Below are 12782 nucleotides of genomic sequence, written 5' to 3' on the forward strand. Positions count from 1 at the left end.
CCCCCCCAAAAAACGCCCTCAGACTCAGTATAGGTGCCCCCAGTATAGGATCTCATGTGTAGGTGCCCTCAATAAAGGTTGCCAAGCATAGGTGCCCCCAGTATAGGAAGTCAGTTGAAGGTCTCCATCGCCCCCATAGGTAGCCAGGTATTGGTGCCTCCAGTATAGGTAGCCATGTATTGGTGCCCTCAGTAAAGGTAGCCAGCTATAGGCGCCCCCTTGGAAGCTGGCGCCCTGAGCGACCGCTCTGGTCGCACAGGTCAAAGGCCGGCTATGAGTACACTACACTACAATCTATCACTCAAACTAACAATCTACTGTCACTCTCTCACAAATACACCTAGCTACTACTACTAATAGCTCACACTCAATCTAATTCTATCTCACAGTCTTTAAAAAGACTTTAGTTTTATATGCAGTCTTTAAGAACACTAATGTTTTATGTTGAAACAACTAATATGGGTCTGTCTCTTCTCTCTCCAACACCAGACTGAGACCCACAAGCTTTGTGACTGTCATACCTCTCTTATATACAAAATGGGTGGGATAGCTGATGATAGGTAGCTAGGAGCTGGTTGCTAACGTAGGATTGGTTGGTTTTTGTTAAGACTCTAATTGGTGCATTCCATTTTTAATGCAGAAATCAGCATGTTTTAAGCTTCTGTGATGGGTCTATCCCTTCCGATCCTTCTGATTGGCTAATGCAGCTTTTACACGCTTCTGATTAAATTCCGACTGAATACCGCATAGCAATTCCGCTATTTCCAATTAGCGCTATAGCTTTTCCATTCCGGCTCACCGGAATGGAATTGCCAATTTCCGACCGGATTCGTGTAAATCTCCATTCCGCTGAATCCAACGAGCAACCCTAGCTGTGAGTGTGGAGCCTTGCCAGTTCCTCAATACAAGTAATTTATGTTATTGTTCAATCTAAAACAACTTTCAAAGAAAAATCTGTTTGTTGCAACATTTCCATATAAGAGTCATAAAAGTGTTCTCTGACAAGGCAAGTTAAACCCTTTGATTTAAGACATGCACAAGGAGATTGCTGAGGAAGTATATGGAGCAAGTTGCTCTTCAGCAATAGACTGGGCAAGAGAGCTGTATGCCCAAATTCAGCAGGCTCCCAAGACAACTGGCATGGTATAGCAGCCATTTTAGGATGTTATCTACCAACAGGGACTTGCATGCAGCTTTTCAAGCTTTTCTTCTATCTTTTTTCAAACTCAAAAATTAAATATTAAACATTTGCATTAAAAACATTTCACTTAATGCTAAAAAAATACTTGTAAGAGGCTAGCTTGTGACATGCCTGTTATTTCTTCAGAGTGGTGTGTTTCTCCTCGAATGTAGCATATAGAAGATTTATTAGGTTGGATGACCCAGAATGGGATAGCTCAAACCACTGTCACCTCCTCCCTTTATTTAGAAAACTTTTCCAAGTACCTTCTGCTTTATTTTTTATCTGCCTTTCTTTTCTTTTCTTTTTTTTTTTTTTCCCTTGTGACAAAGTGACATTGATAGCCACTTGTTTCTGCTTTTACTTTTTAAACTAAAACTTTTCAATATAAATATAAAGTCACACAAAAAATATTGAATATTAAAATATTAAAGCTATGAATTTTGTCAAAGACATTCTTAAAGGAGCACTATCAACATGTTTTTTTCAATTGAGATAGGAAATGTTTGGGAAGTGCTGATAAGTAATGGTGTATATATTTCACTGGCAACCTCTTTGTTTACTGCTATTAAAATACTTTCACACTTTACTGACGCCAAAACTGACGGCAGAATGAACCATGGGGGGGGGAATTCCCCTCACACTTCATCTGTTAATACTGTGTGTAACCCTGTGTGTGAGAGAAAGCTCTCAGCTGCAGCTGCTGTGCCCTGTATCTCTGACTGAAGTGTGTGAAAAGAGCAGCGGAAATGTAACTTGTTATAAGTATTTGTAATTGTCTATAACACAACAGCTTTTCATACTTTTTTGCTTTCAGAGAAACATACTCTGTAGTCTGATATGCAACACTGGCTGTGCATTGAAGCAGACACCCCTTCTGCAAATGATTTGTTCCAAATAAAGCTAAATCCTACACTCAATAAATTAAAGCTTGTAACATGAAAAGCAGGAAAATGTTTACACTGCTACTTAGACATTATTTGTACATTGTCATTTTAGTACACTTGGTTTTATAGTGTTCTTTTAAGAAAACTATGAATTAAGCCAGACCTAAAAGAAGCAGCAGGTGGAGTGGTGGTAGTGGTAGAAGAGATTGGAGATTAGCTCTTGAAGCATCTATACCACATCAAAGATATAACAGATGTTTAGTTCTTGCAAAAGGCCTGCCATGCCTGTCATTGCTTAAATGTGTTGTTGGTTGTCCTTTCCAAACAACAATATGTTGAATATTTTGTAGAATGGCTGACCCCGCAGTAGTTATGCATATCTGCATCTTCTTCCTTCTTTCCCTCCTCTTTTGAGTGCTTGTCTACCTGATGTTAACATCACGGGGATTCCTAGTGCTACAGCAGTAAGACTTTGGTTCCTTTAGCACTTACTCCTGACTGTTCCATCAATAAACTGATAAATAACTAGAAAAAAGCAAAATAAATCAAAAGAGATACAATTTTATCTTTAAAAAATTATAGTCTTCTAGGTGGTTCTGCCGAAATTTGGGACCATGAAAAATGTGACTTTTTAAAAAATCATTAAACTGTAAATATGTGCAAATATAACTGTAATTATGTACAAATATATACAATGATTGTATTCCTAATTCTACTTATTGAATTTGCATTGTAATGTCAGTTAATTTTTCCACTTCCGCAGATTTTGCTATTTCCCCTCTTTGAACATTTTGTCTTGTTTTGATCATTATTATTTTTATTTCTAAGCCTTCAGCTGTTACCTTTGTTAGAGGTTGGGTTTTGACATTTCAAAGCTACATTTCAAGCACTACTGAGTATGAGTAGGGTGCAACAAAATAAGCATTAAATTCATTCAATGCTGGTATATAATTTCAAACCAAAAAACAGAAATAATTGTGCACCTACATGACCGTCAAAGAAAAGAATCGGTTTGTAGTTCTGAGAATGTTTCTTTCATAATGGTGACAGCAAGCCGATATTTCTCGGAGTTTCAGTATATCATCACAGTATGGAAGACTTGCTGCACAACAGGAACAGCCAATCACGGTGGCCTTAGGTGTTCATGCCGCTGTGATGTACCTGTCTAATAATAATTTCAAGATGTCTAACTGTATGCAGAAATCACTGCATGTGTTTTTCTTCAAGTGAATAAACATTTATTATGAACGTATAGTAAGCCTGTCATAACATAGTAGAATTGATGAATTACAGAAAAGTAAAGATGCTCTGTGTGCACGGCTGAAATTGCCTGCAGTACTGAAATGTGTCTTAATAACTTTTCAGCATTTACTGTCACCTCAACGAGCTCCTGAAAGACTGCTCCAGCTGGCACAGAACAACCAAGATACTCTTGTCATTGAGATAGATGAGCTCCTCAACAGGGTAAGAATACAGAAAAAAATACCACAATGCAATTGAGAGTTCACACTGTTTACCAGTAATGAGAAAATAGAGTTATAAATTGTAGTAATGTATGATGAAGATTTATTTCTGCTGAAAAAGTATATATTTATTCAAACCTAGTTATTCACTAAGTGAATCTCCACTAAGGAGCAGTGCAAGCACCTGGCAATGAAGATGCTTTTTCATTGCATTCCCCCCACGACTCAATCTGTTTATATAAGTATACTGTATGAATCTGAATATTTACGGGGAAGGATCAAGTTGTATGCTGCTACTGCAACAAACTGGGTGATTTTTAGAGCAAAACAGAGTCTATTTTTTTATTATTATTCTTTACAAAATAATGTTTTGTGTTATAAATGTGATGCTGCTTATAATATGTACAATAAGGAGGGAGGTGTGTGGTACACTACTGAGGGCGTTGGAAAGTGTTCATATTCTACGGGGTGCACAGGAAAGCTGGAGCACACTAGCAGGACACTGAAAAGCTGGGATACACTACAAGGAACAACACTAGTACTTCTGTTTCTTGATATGACTGATTGACTGGACCTTTATTATGTTTTCTTAATGAGATAGATTTAATGTGTCTGTAAAGAAAAGCAGATTGTGGAACTTTTCTTTGCCTTTTTATGGAAATCTAGCAGGCTGTTCATTGTTTATCGGATCATTACTGTAGCTGCACAATTATTACAGGCTTATGACATACAGTACATCAGCATAGTTTGTGAGATTGTATTATATTTAGGTGCATCACTGCACAGATGTAAAGTATTCTTTTGAGCTTTTCTGTGGGGAAGGGGAACAAAATCACAGTAAATAGGGGCATTATAATGAAAGGAGCACTAAATAGGGGGTATCATAAAGAGAGGGGGGGGGAATTCATGGTGTACTATAATAAAGGGATGAGTAGGTGGAGGCATCATAGGCACTGTTATAGGCACTGTAATTAAGACAGACCAATAGTGGTAGGGGGCATCATTATGGGAGACACTATAAAATGTGGAGCACTGTATTGGGGCACTATATAATGGTGAGAAGATTGAACCTTGCATTAGAAACCGTGTTACTATACCTTGTGAGTGACAATGCCCAAAGAGCCTTAGCTGATGAACACAACACATGCCCATGTATGTGGGACACAACAACTTCTGTACAGCACCTTACATGCAACAGTCATGGCCCATTTTGTATCTGGGCTGCACTGCTCTGGCCTCCTAAGGACCAGAAAAGTGCAGTCACTAGGGGTGTCATTGCTGGATCTAGTCTAGCATGGCATCAACCTATGTGGATCAAAGTATCAGACAAAGTCCAACACTTTGATCCCCTCCAGCACTATGAAACACTGCATAATAAAAGAAAATGGTGCCAGTACAAGGGGTGGAGCTACAGCACACAAATTAACCCCCACCCCTCCCCCCAAAGCTGGGTCACCTCCTCAATCTAGACCACAGGTGTCGAACGCCAGGCCTGGAGGGCCAGATCCATGCCAGTGTTTAGGATGGACTGTGAAAGGGAGGAATGTGTTCTACCTTATGGACCACACCTTTCATGATTCAGACCAATCAATTAATTTGAGCTATGTCAAAAATGTGTGAGGACCTCGGCCCTCGAAGGATCAGTTTGACATCCCTGCTCTAAACTGAGGAGGTACAGACCCTCAAGATCACCACTGCAGCTGCATTTTTATGATCACCCACATCCCCCCAACAAAAAAAAAGTAAGTGCTTGGGGAGGTGTGAGTGATTATGAAAATGGAGTGGAAAAGGTTAATATGCTATAGTGAAGTGTCCTGCTCACCATTTGAGCAGAAAACAATTATGCCCTCCGAAGAAGTCACACTAGTGCAAATTGGTCTCCTATCACTTGTCATTAAACAAGGTATCACCTTATTGGGCAGAAAAAAAATGCCTCTTTATAATGGGAAGAATAGAGTTATAGGCCCATATGCAATTCACTTTTTCTCCTAAATGTTCTCCTAGGAGATCATTTTCATCTTCTCTTCTCTCTCTAAAATTACTTTTCAGCATTTTACAATTGAAAACGTATACAAAAGTAGCTGAAAAAAGTATTATCAAATTTTTTTTCAGTATTTTCTTACTTGCTGGTGGTTTAAAAGGCATTTTATTGCAAGGCGTGAAAAATATCACCTAGGAGAAAACTCAAGAAAAAAAGTGAATTGCCTGACCCTGTAATCACTGTGAGCCATTCACAGTGATCAACAAGCAGGGCCGGGCCGAGGCAGGGGCGAGAGAGGCTCCAGGCTTAGGGTTCAGTGTAGGAGGAGGCACAAAACTCACTCAGCCATCATTCCCCTATTGTGTTTGAAGCAGAAAAAAAATTAGAAAAGAGTATACATGGCATGGACTGCAAAGCCAAATAACTAGAGATTAAGGTATTGGGAGTTAGGGTCCATGGGGCACCTCTTACTATAATAACAATCAGTGTGTGATGGCTGGGGTGGCAGGGATGTGGGGGCGCACTTTGGTGTCTCAGCCTTGGCTGCTGGAGGACCTTGTTCCTGCTCTGTCAACAAATAAAAATAAACAAAAAGTGTCAGATTTTAGTCCGACACTTTGATCTGAAGAAAATTACACTGTGCCCGATTTTATCCAGCAACAGCCCCATCTACCAGCAGCCAGTTTTCCTATGTCAAACTATGTCCGACATTGGGCCTATGCAGAAAAAGGCTAATGTTGGACATAGTCTGACATAGGAGTGGAAAGGATTAACTTTATTATTTTAGAGAAAACATTTAAACAAGATAATAACTCAATACTTGCAGTATAAACCATAAACATGTGTAACATGCTTGCTACAAAACATTCCGATACACATGTAAAGTATAGTAGTTCAGTAAAGTATTTGTATTCTACATAGTACATCAGGTCTAACTGCCACTTATTCCCAGTCAATGGGTTGTATATTAAATCAAGGAAGAATGTTTTAATCAGAATTCACATATTGATTTAGGATATCTTTCCAGAGTATGTTTTACGGAGATGAACCATTCCTTTGTGCAAACTTGCCTGAGGGAGAAGGCTCACAGACGATGCCAGATACGTTACAATCAATGGACAAATTAAACTTAATTCCATCTGTTTCCTCTTTCTAAATGTTTCTGCTTAGTGCTTTAAATAATCCTTCAATAGCTCATTTCAGCTCACCTTTTGTTATTAGTGTTTTTTTTTCCAAGTACACTGAGCTGACCTGAAATAGAAACTTCCTATATTTAGTTAATGGGAAGCTAATGCAATTTATTTGTTAACCTGTGCATCATATTTAATTTCCAGCTGATATGATCAATATTGTATTGATTTCTTTTGACTCTGAAGTAAAGTATATATACATATAAAGGTCATCAGGGAGTTGCATTGTGAAATCCGCTATGCATCCACTGAAAAACCTATTACTAAAATTGGTTTTCCTTTCCTTCTCTCTCTCTAACGATTGATAGGCTGCAAAAGTATCTGCGGATGGAGAACAGACCGGGAAAGATGCTGAAAGGACAAATGAGAGGGCAAAGCAACTGAAAGATTTTGTGAAGGATACCCTGCAGTCATCAAAAGGTAAGATTTGTCCTGTTTCAGTTCAGTGAAAAATAAAAACACTCTCACATTTTTATTACATCCTTTCATGGGACAACCCGGAACATATTACACACTTTGACACAATACAAAGTAGTAAGTGTACAGCTTGTATAAAAGTGTCATCTCCCTCCCACCCCAAATCCTTCAACCATTTTAGAATTCTGCCTGCACTTACCATATGCTTCTACCCATAGAAGCATTTTTTTTTCACTTTTCAGCATTTTTCTACATCTGTCTAAAACTTTTGCACAGAACTTTTGGGAAGAAGGGATAAGTTGTATGGTGGTGTGGTACTTATGCTGCAGCATTTGTGCATCAACAATTATTTTGCATTTGTGCACAGCTTCAGTTTCCCTTGCAAGTTTGCATCCCAGTTGGACTTTTTTAAGTTTTGGTGCTAGCATTTGGTTCTTATATAGCCAAGTACTGGTTGTGAAGGTAGAAATGTCAGAAAGAGAAGAAAGGGTGACACAAGTGCAGCAGCCTGGGCACCCGTTCACGCCGGGACACTTTTGCATTTTGCAAAACTGGGCTCAATCATCTTTAACAGTAGCCATTAGGGGGTCAGGGAAACACTTTAAGAAACCCAGATCACCCCAAAACAAAAGAAAGAGGTCACCCATTGTATTTTAAACAAGCTTGTGGTGGCTTTTGTATCAGACATCTTTGAACTGCATTCCCATTCATTGATCTGTGCAATAACAGGCAGCGATGAAAACGTGGACGGGAGTGAGTGGTAACACGCTCAGCAGACAGTAGACATGCACATAGCAGACAGTAGACAAATTTCTATGTCCCTGGTGCTTCAGATGAAGTCCTTGCAGGGGGTAGATATACTGCATGCTGTGCAGTAACCAGTTAAAGCAAACCTGAATTAAAAATTTAAAGTAACAAGAAAAACATAAACACATCATACTTACCTCCCATGCAGTCTACTTACCAATCTCTTTCTCCTCTCCTGTGCCCTTTTTATCCACTGTGAGCAATGGCATTCTCGGTCCTCCATTTTGAAAATGGCCATTACCTTATAATTGCTTTCTGGTCAGCACAATGTTAAACTGAAATATCGCTCACTTGAGTCATGGGGAAACATAGACATTACCTTGCTCATCAGCTGTCCTTTCAGTTATAACTGACAGCAACTTAAATTACTATATTTCAGTTCTGACACAGAGAGGAAAGTATGTAATATTCATGGAGATACATCATGTGTTTATTTTAAATAATTTTACACGGTTCAGGTTCACTTTAAAGAAGCCATGCACTGGGGCAGTAGTAGCGCTGACCACACCTGGAAAAGTAGGATAGCCATACATTTTGCTTTACACTGTCATTTGCCTAGTGCTTGATCATTGCCACACTAAGGGAGGAATTGTGGCATGGGGTCCTTTGCCCTTACCAGGGGCAAACCCAGGATTTTTAAGGGGAGGATTCCTAAAAGGTCTCCCTCAGCCACGCACAATACAGTATATTAATATGGTAGGACATCATGCTGGGTACACATAATGCAATTTCTCGTCCGACTGACAGGATCTAAGGATTATTTTAGACATGTCCGATCTACTCCCAATCAACAACAGGATCAATCAGGAGCAGTATGGATACAAATAATAATGAGGACAGGCGACATTGCTAATGAAGGGGAAAGTAAAGCACTCACACAGCAGGGCACAGGGCTGTGCTCATACCTAGCTCTGTACTCTGTTAAGTGCCCCCGAGCTGCTCCATGCTCTGTACATCCAAAGGCAACTATAGCAGAGAAAGAAAGGGGGCAGTGCTGTTAGCTGCAGGATGCCTGCAGATATTCTGGTGTCTCAACTTTTGCCTGTCCCCAGACACTGCACCTGCCCTGGTCTGAGGGGGGATTCTGGGCACCTGTAATCCCCCCTGCGTTTGCCTATGCTTACACATTTGGGTCACTGTGTTGAAATGCAATTATGTCTGTTATAGATAAATAAGACTGGACATTCATGGGGATCTTATCACTTATTATTGCAGCAAACACTTTTCTGCCTAATGCCATTAATATTAAGTTAATTTAATACCTGTCTCTTTGATTCACATTTAAACATTTGGCATATTCCATGTGGACTGGACACTACATTGTTTTAGATTTGTTTTCAAATGATTGCCTGAGGGTGTACACTACACTTTGATATGCTGAGTATTTCCAGGAAGAATGGCACATAAAATAAGTTCATTGTATGGCTTGTTTTGTGATTTTTTATAATGTGCTTATATTGTAGATTGTCTAAATAACTTTTTATATGTATAATCTGTTCTTGAGCTTTAATTATGGAAATTGATATCTCAGCTATTAGTTTATTTTGAATGTTAATTACCTTCCATAATGTTTGTTCTGTTATATGGTGCTTCTTTTCACACAAATACTGTACATTCATAAGTATAAACACTGTGCATGTATATTAACCACTTAAGGACCACAGTCTTTTCGCCCCTTAAGGACCAGAGCCTTTTTCTCCATTCAGACCACTGCAGCTTTCACGGTTTATTGCTCGGTCATACAACCTACCACCTAAAGGAATTTTACCTCCTTTTCTTGTCACTAATACAGCTTTCTTTTGCTGCTATTTGATTGCTGCTGCGAGTTTTAGTTTTTATTATATTCATCAAAAAGGACATGAATTTTGGCAAAAAAATGACTTTTTTAACTTGCTGTGCTGACATTTTTCAAATAAAGTAAAATTTCCTATACATTTGAGCGCGAAAGTTATTCTGCTACATGTCTTTGATAAAAAAAAACCATTCAGTGTATATTTATTGGATTGGGTAAAAGTTATAGCGTTTACAAACTATGGTGCCAAAAGTGAATTTTCCCATTTCAAGCATCTCTGACTTTTCTGCGCACCTGTCAGGTTTCATGAGGGGCTAAAATTCCAGGATAGTACAAATACCCCCCAAATGACCCCATTTTGGAAAGAAGACATCCCAAAGTATTCAGTGAGAGGCATGGTGAGTTCATAGAAGATTTTATTTTTTGTCACAAGTTAGCGGAAAATGACACTTTCTGACAAAAAAAAGAAAAAAAAAAGTTTCCATTTCTTCTAACTTGCGACAAAAAAAAATTGAAATCTGCCACGGACTCACTATGCTCCTCTCTGAATACCTTGAAGTGTCTACTTTCCAAAATGGGGTCATTTGTGGGGTGTGTTCACTGTCCTGGCATTTTGGGGGGTGCCTAATTGTAAGCACCCCTGTAAAGCCTAAAGATGCTCATTGGACTTTTAGCCCCTTAGCGCAGTTAGGCTGCAAAAAAGTGCCATACATGTGGTATTGCCGTACTCAGGAGAAGTAGTATAATGTGTTTTGGGGTGTATTTTTACACATACCCATGCTGGGTGGGAGAAATATCTCCGTAAATGACAATTGTTTTATTTTTTTTACACACAATTGTCTATTTATAGAGATATTTCTCCCACTCAGCATGGGTATGTGGAAAAATACACCCCAAAACACTTTATACTACTTCTCCTGAGTACGGCGATACCACATGTGTGGCACTTTTTTGCACCCTAACTGCGCTAAGGGGCCCAAAGTTCAATGAGTACCTTTAGGATTTCACAATGCTTGCAGGTGTACAGAGGCGCCGGGAGTATAAAAATGGCTAAAATGTTTAAAATGTTTAGGTTGCGGCGGTGGACCGGCTAACCACAAACTGACAACAAGGCTGTTGATTTTTCAAAAATAAATATACATAATTTATTCGATTGCTCCCAATAAAGTCGCAACGCGTTTCACGGGCAAAGAGACCCGCTTCTTCAGGCAATAAAGACAGGAGCAACAACACAGCGTCTGGTCTGGTTGATGCTTGGCACCTCCTCGAGGTGCCAAGCATCAACCAGACCAGACGCTGTGTTGTTGCTCCTGTCTTTATTGCCTGAAGAAGCGGGTCTCTTTGCCCGTGAAACGCGTTGCGACTTTATTAGGAGCAATCGAATAAATTATGTATATTTATTTTTGAAAAATCAACAGCCTTGTTGTCAGTTTGTGGTTAGCCGGTCCACTGCCGCAACCTAAACATTTTAAACATTTTAGCCATTTTTATACTCCCGGCGCCTCTGTACACCTGCAAGCATTCAGAAGTCCACCCTTGGTGGAAGGGTGACCCACCCTAAAAATTCTCTATCCGCAGAGAGCGACGTTTTACTCCTGAGTGGGGACAGGCTTGTTCTCCCCACCTGCCTTTACAGTGGTTGCTTTCTTGGCAACCCCGGTTTGTGAGTATAATTCTTACAAGTCATTTATACCTCCAATCTTACTTATACATATTACACTATATTGGGCTCTCGGTCTTCTATCTTTTAGGATTTCACAGGTCATTTTGAGAAATTTCGTTTCAAGACTACGCCTCACGGTTTAGGGCCCCTAAAATGCCAGGACAGTATAGGAACCCCACAAATTACCCCATTTTAGAAAGAAGACACCCCAAGGTATTCCGTTAGGAGGATGGTGAGTTCATAGAAGATTTTTTTTTTTTGTCACAAGTTAGCGGAAATTGATTTTAATTGTTTTTTTTCACAAAGTGTCATTTTCCGCTAACTTGTGACAAAAAATAAAATCTTCTATGAACTCACCATACTCTTAACGGAATACCTTGGGGTGTCTTCTTTCTAAAATGGGGTCATTTGTGGGGTTCCTATACTGCCCTGGCATTTTAGGGGCCCTAAACCGTGAGGAGTAGTCTTGAAACCAAATGTCGCAAAATGACCTGTGAAATCCTAAAGGTACTCATTGGACTTTGGGCCTCTTAGCGCACTTAGGGTGCAAAAAAGTGCCACACATGTGGTACCGCCGTACTCAGGAGAAGTAGTATAATGTGTTTTGGGGTGTATTTTTACACATACCCATGCTGGGTGGGAGAAATATCTCTGTGAATGACAATTGTTTGATTTTTTTTACACACAATTGTCCATTTACAGAGAGATCTCTCCCACCTAGCATGGGTATGTGTAAAAATACACCCCAAAACACAATATACTACTTCTTCTGAGTACGGCAATACCACATGTGTGACACTTTTTTGCAACCTAGGTGCGCTAAGGGGCCTAACGTCCTATTCACAGGTCATTTTGAGGCATTTGGATTCTAGACTACTGCTCACGGTTTAGGGCCCCTAAAATACCAGGGCAGTATAGGAACCCCACAAGTGACCCCATTTTAGAAAGAAGACACCCCAAGGTATTCTGTTAGGAGTATGGTGAGTTCATAGAAGATTTTTTTTTTGTCACAAGTTAGCGGAAAATGACACTTTGTGAAAAAAAAAACAATACATATCAATTTCCGCTAACTTGTGACAAAAAATAAAATCTTCTATGAACTCATCATACACCTAACAGAATACCTTGGGGTGTCTTCTTTCTAAAATGGGGTCACTTGTGGGGTTCCTATACTGCCCTGGCATTTTAGGGGCCCTAAACCGTGAGGAGTAGTCTTGAACCCAAATGTCTCAAAATGACCTGTGAAATCCTAAAGGTACTCATTGGACTTTGGGCCCCTTAGCACAGTTAGGCTGCAAAAAAGTGTCACACATGTGGTATCGGCGTACTCAGAAGAAGTAGTATAATGTGTTTTGTGGTGTATTTTTACATATAACCATGCTGGGTGGGAGAAATATCTCTG

General features: G+C 39.6%; 1 protein-coding gene across 12 annotated transcripts in view; it reads left to right on the forward strand.

The window, feature by feature from the left end:
- Positions 1-12782, forward strand: part of LAMA2 (laminin subunit alpha 2) — a 1150433-nt gene that overhangs the window by 815972 nt on the left and 321679 nt on the right. For all 12 annotated transcript variants that reach the window (XM_068231524.1, XM_068231529.1, XM_068231525.1 and 9 more), the window contains 2 exons: positions 3433-3531; positions 7010-7121. In XM_068231524.1, the coding sequence (XP_068087625.1) occupies positions 3433-3531; positions 7010-7121 (211 nt within the window). The remainder of the gene's footprint in view (positions 1-3432; positions 3532-7009; positions 7122-12782) is intronic.

Source organism: Hyperolius riggenbachi, chromosome 4 (genome assembly GCF_040937935.1).
Source record: "Hyperolius riggenbachi isolate aHypRig1 chromosome 4, aHypRig1.pri, whole genome shotgun sequence".
NCBI lineage: Eukaryota > Metazoa > Chordata > Amphibia > Anura > Hyperoliidae > Hyperolius > Hyperolius riggenbachi.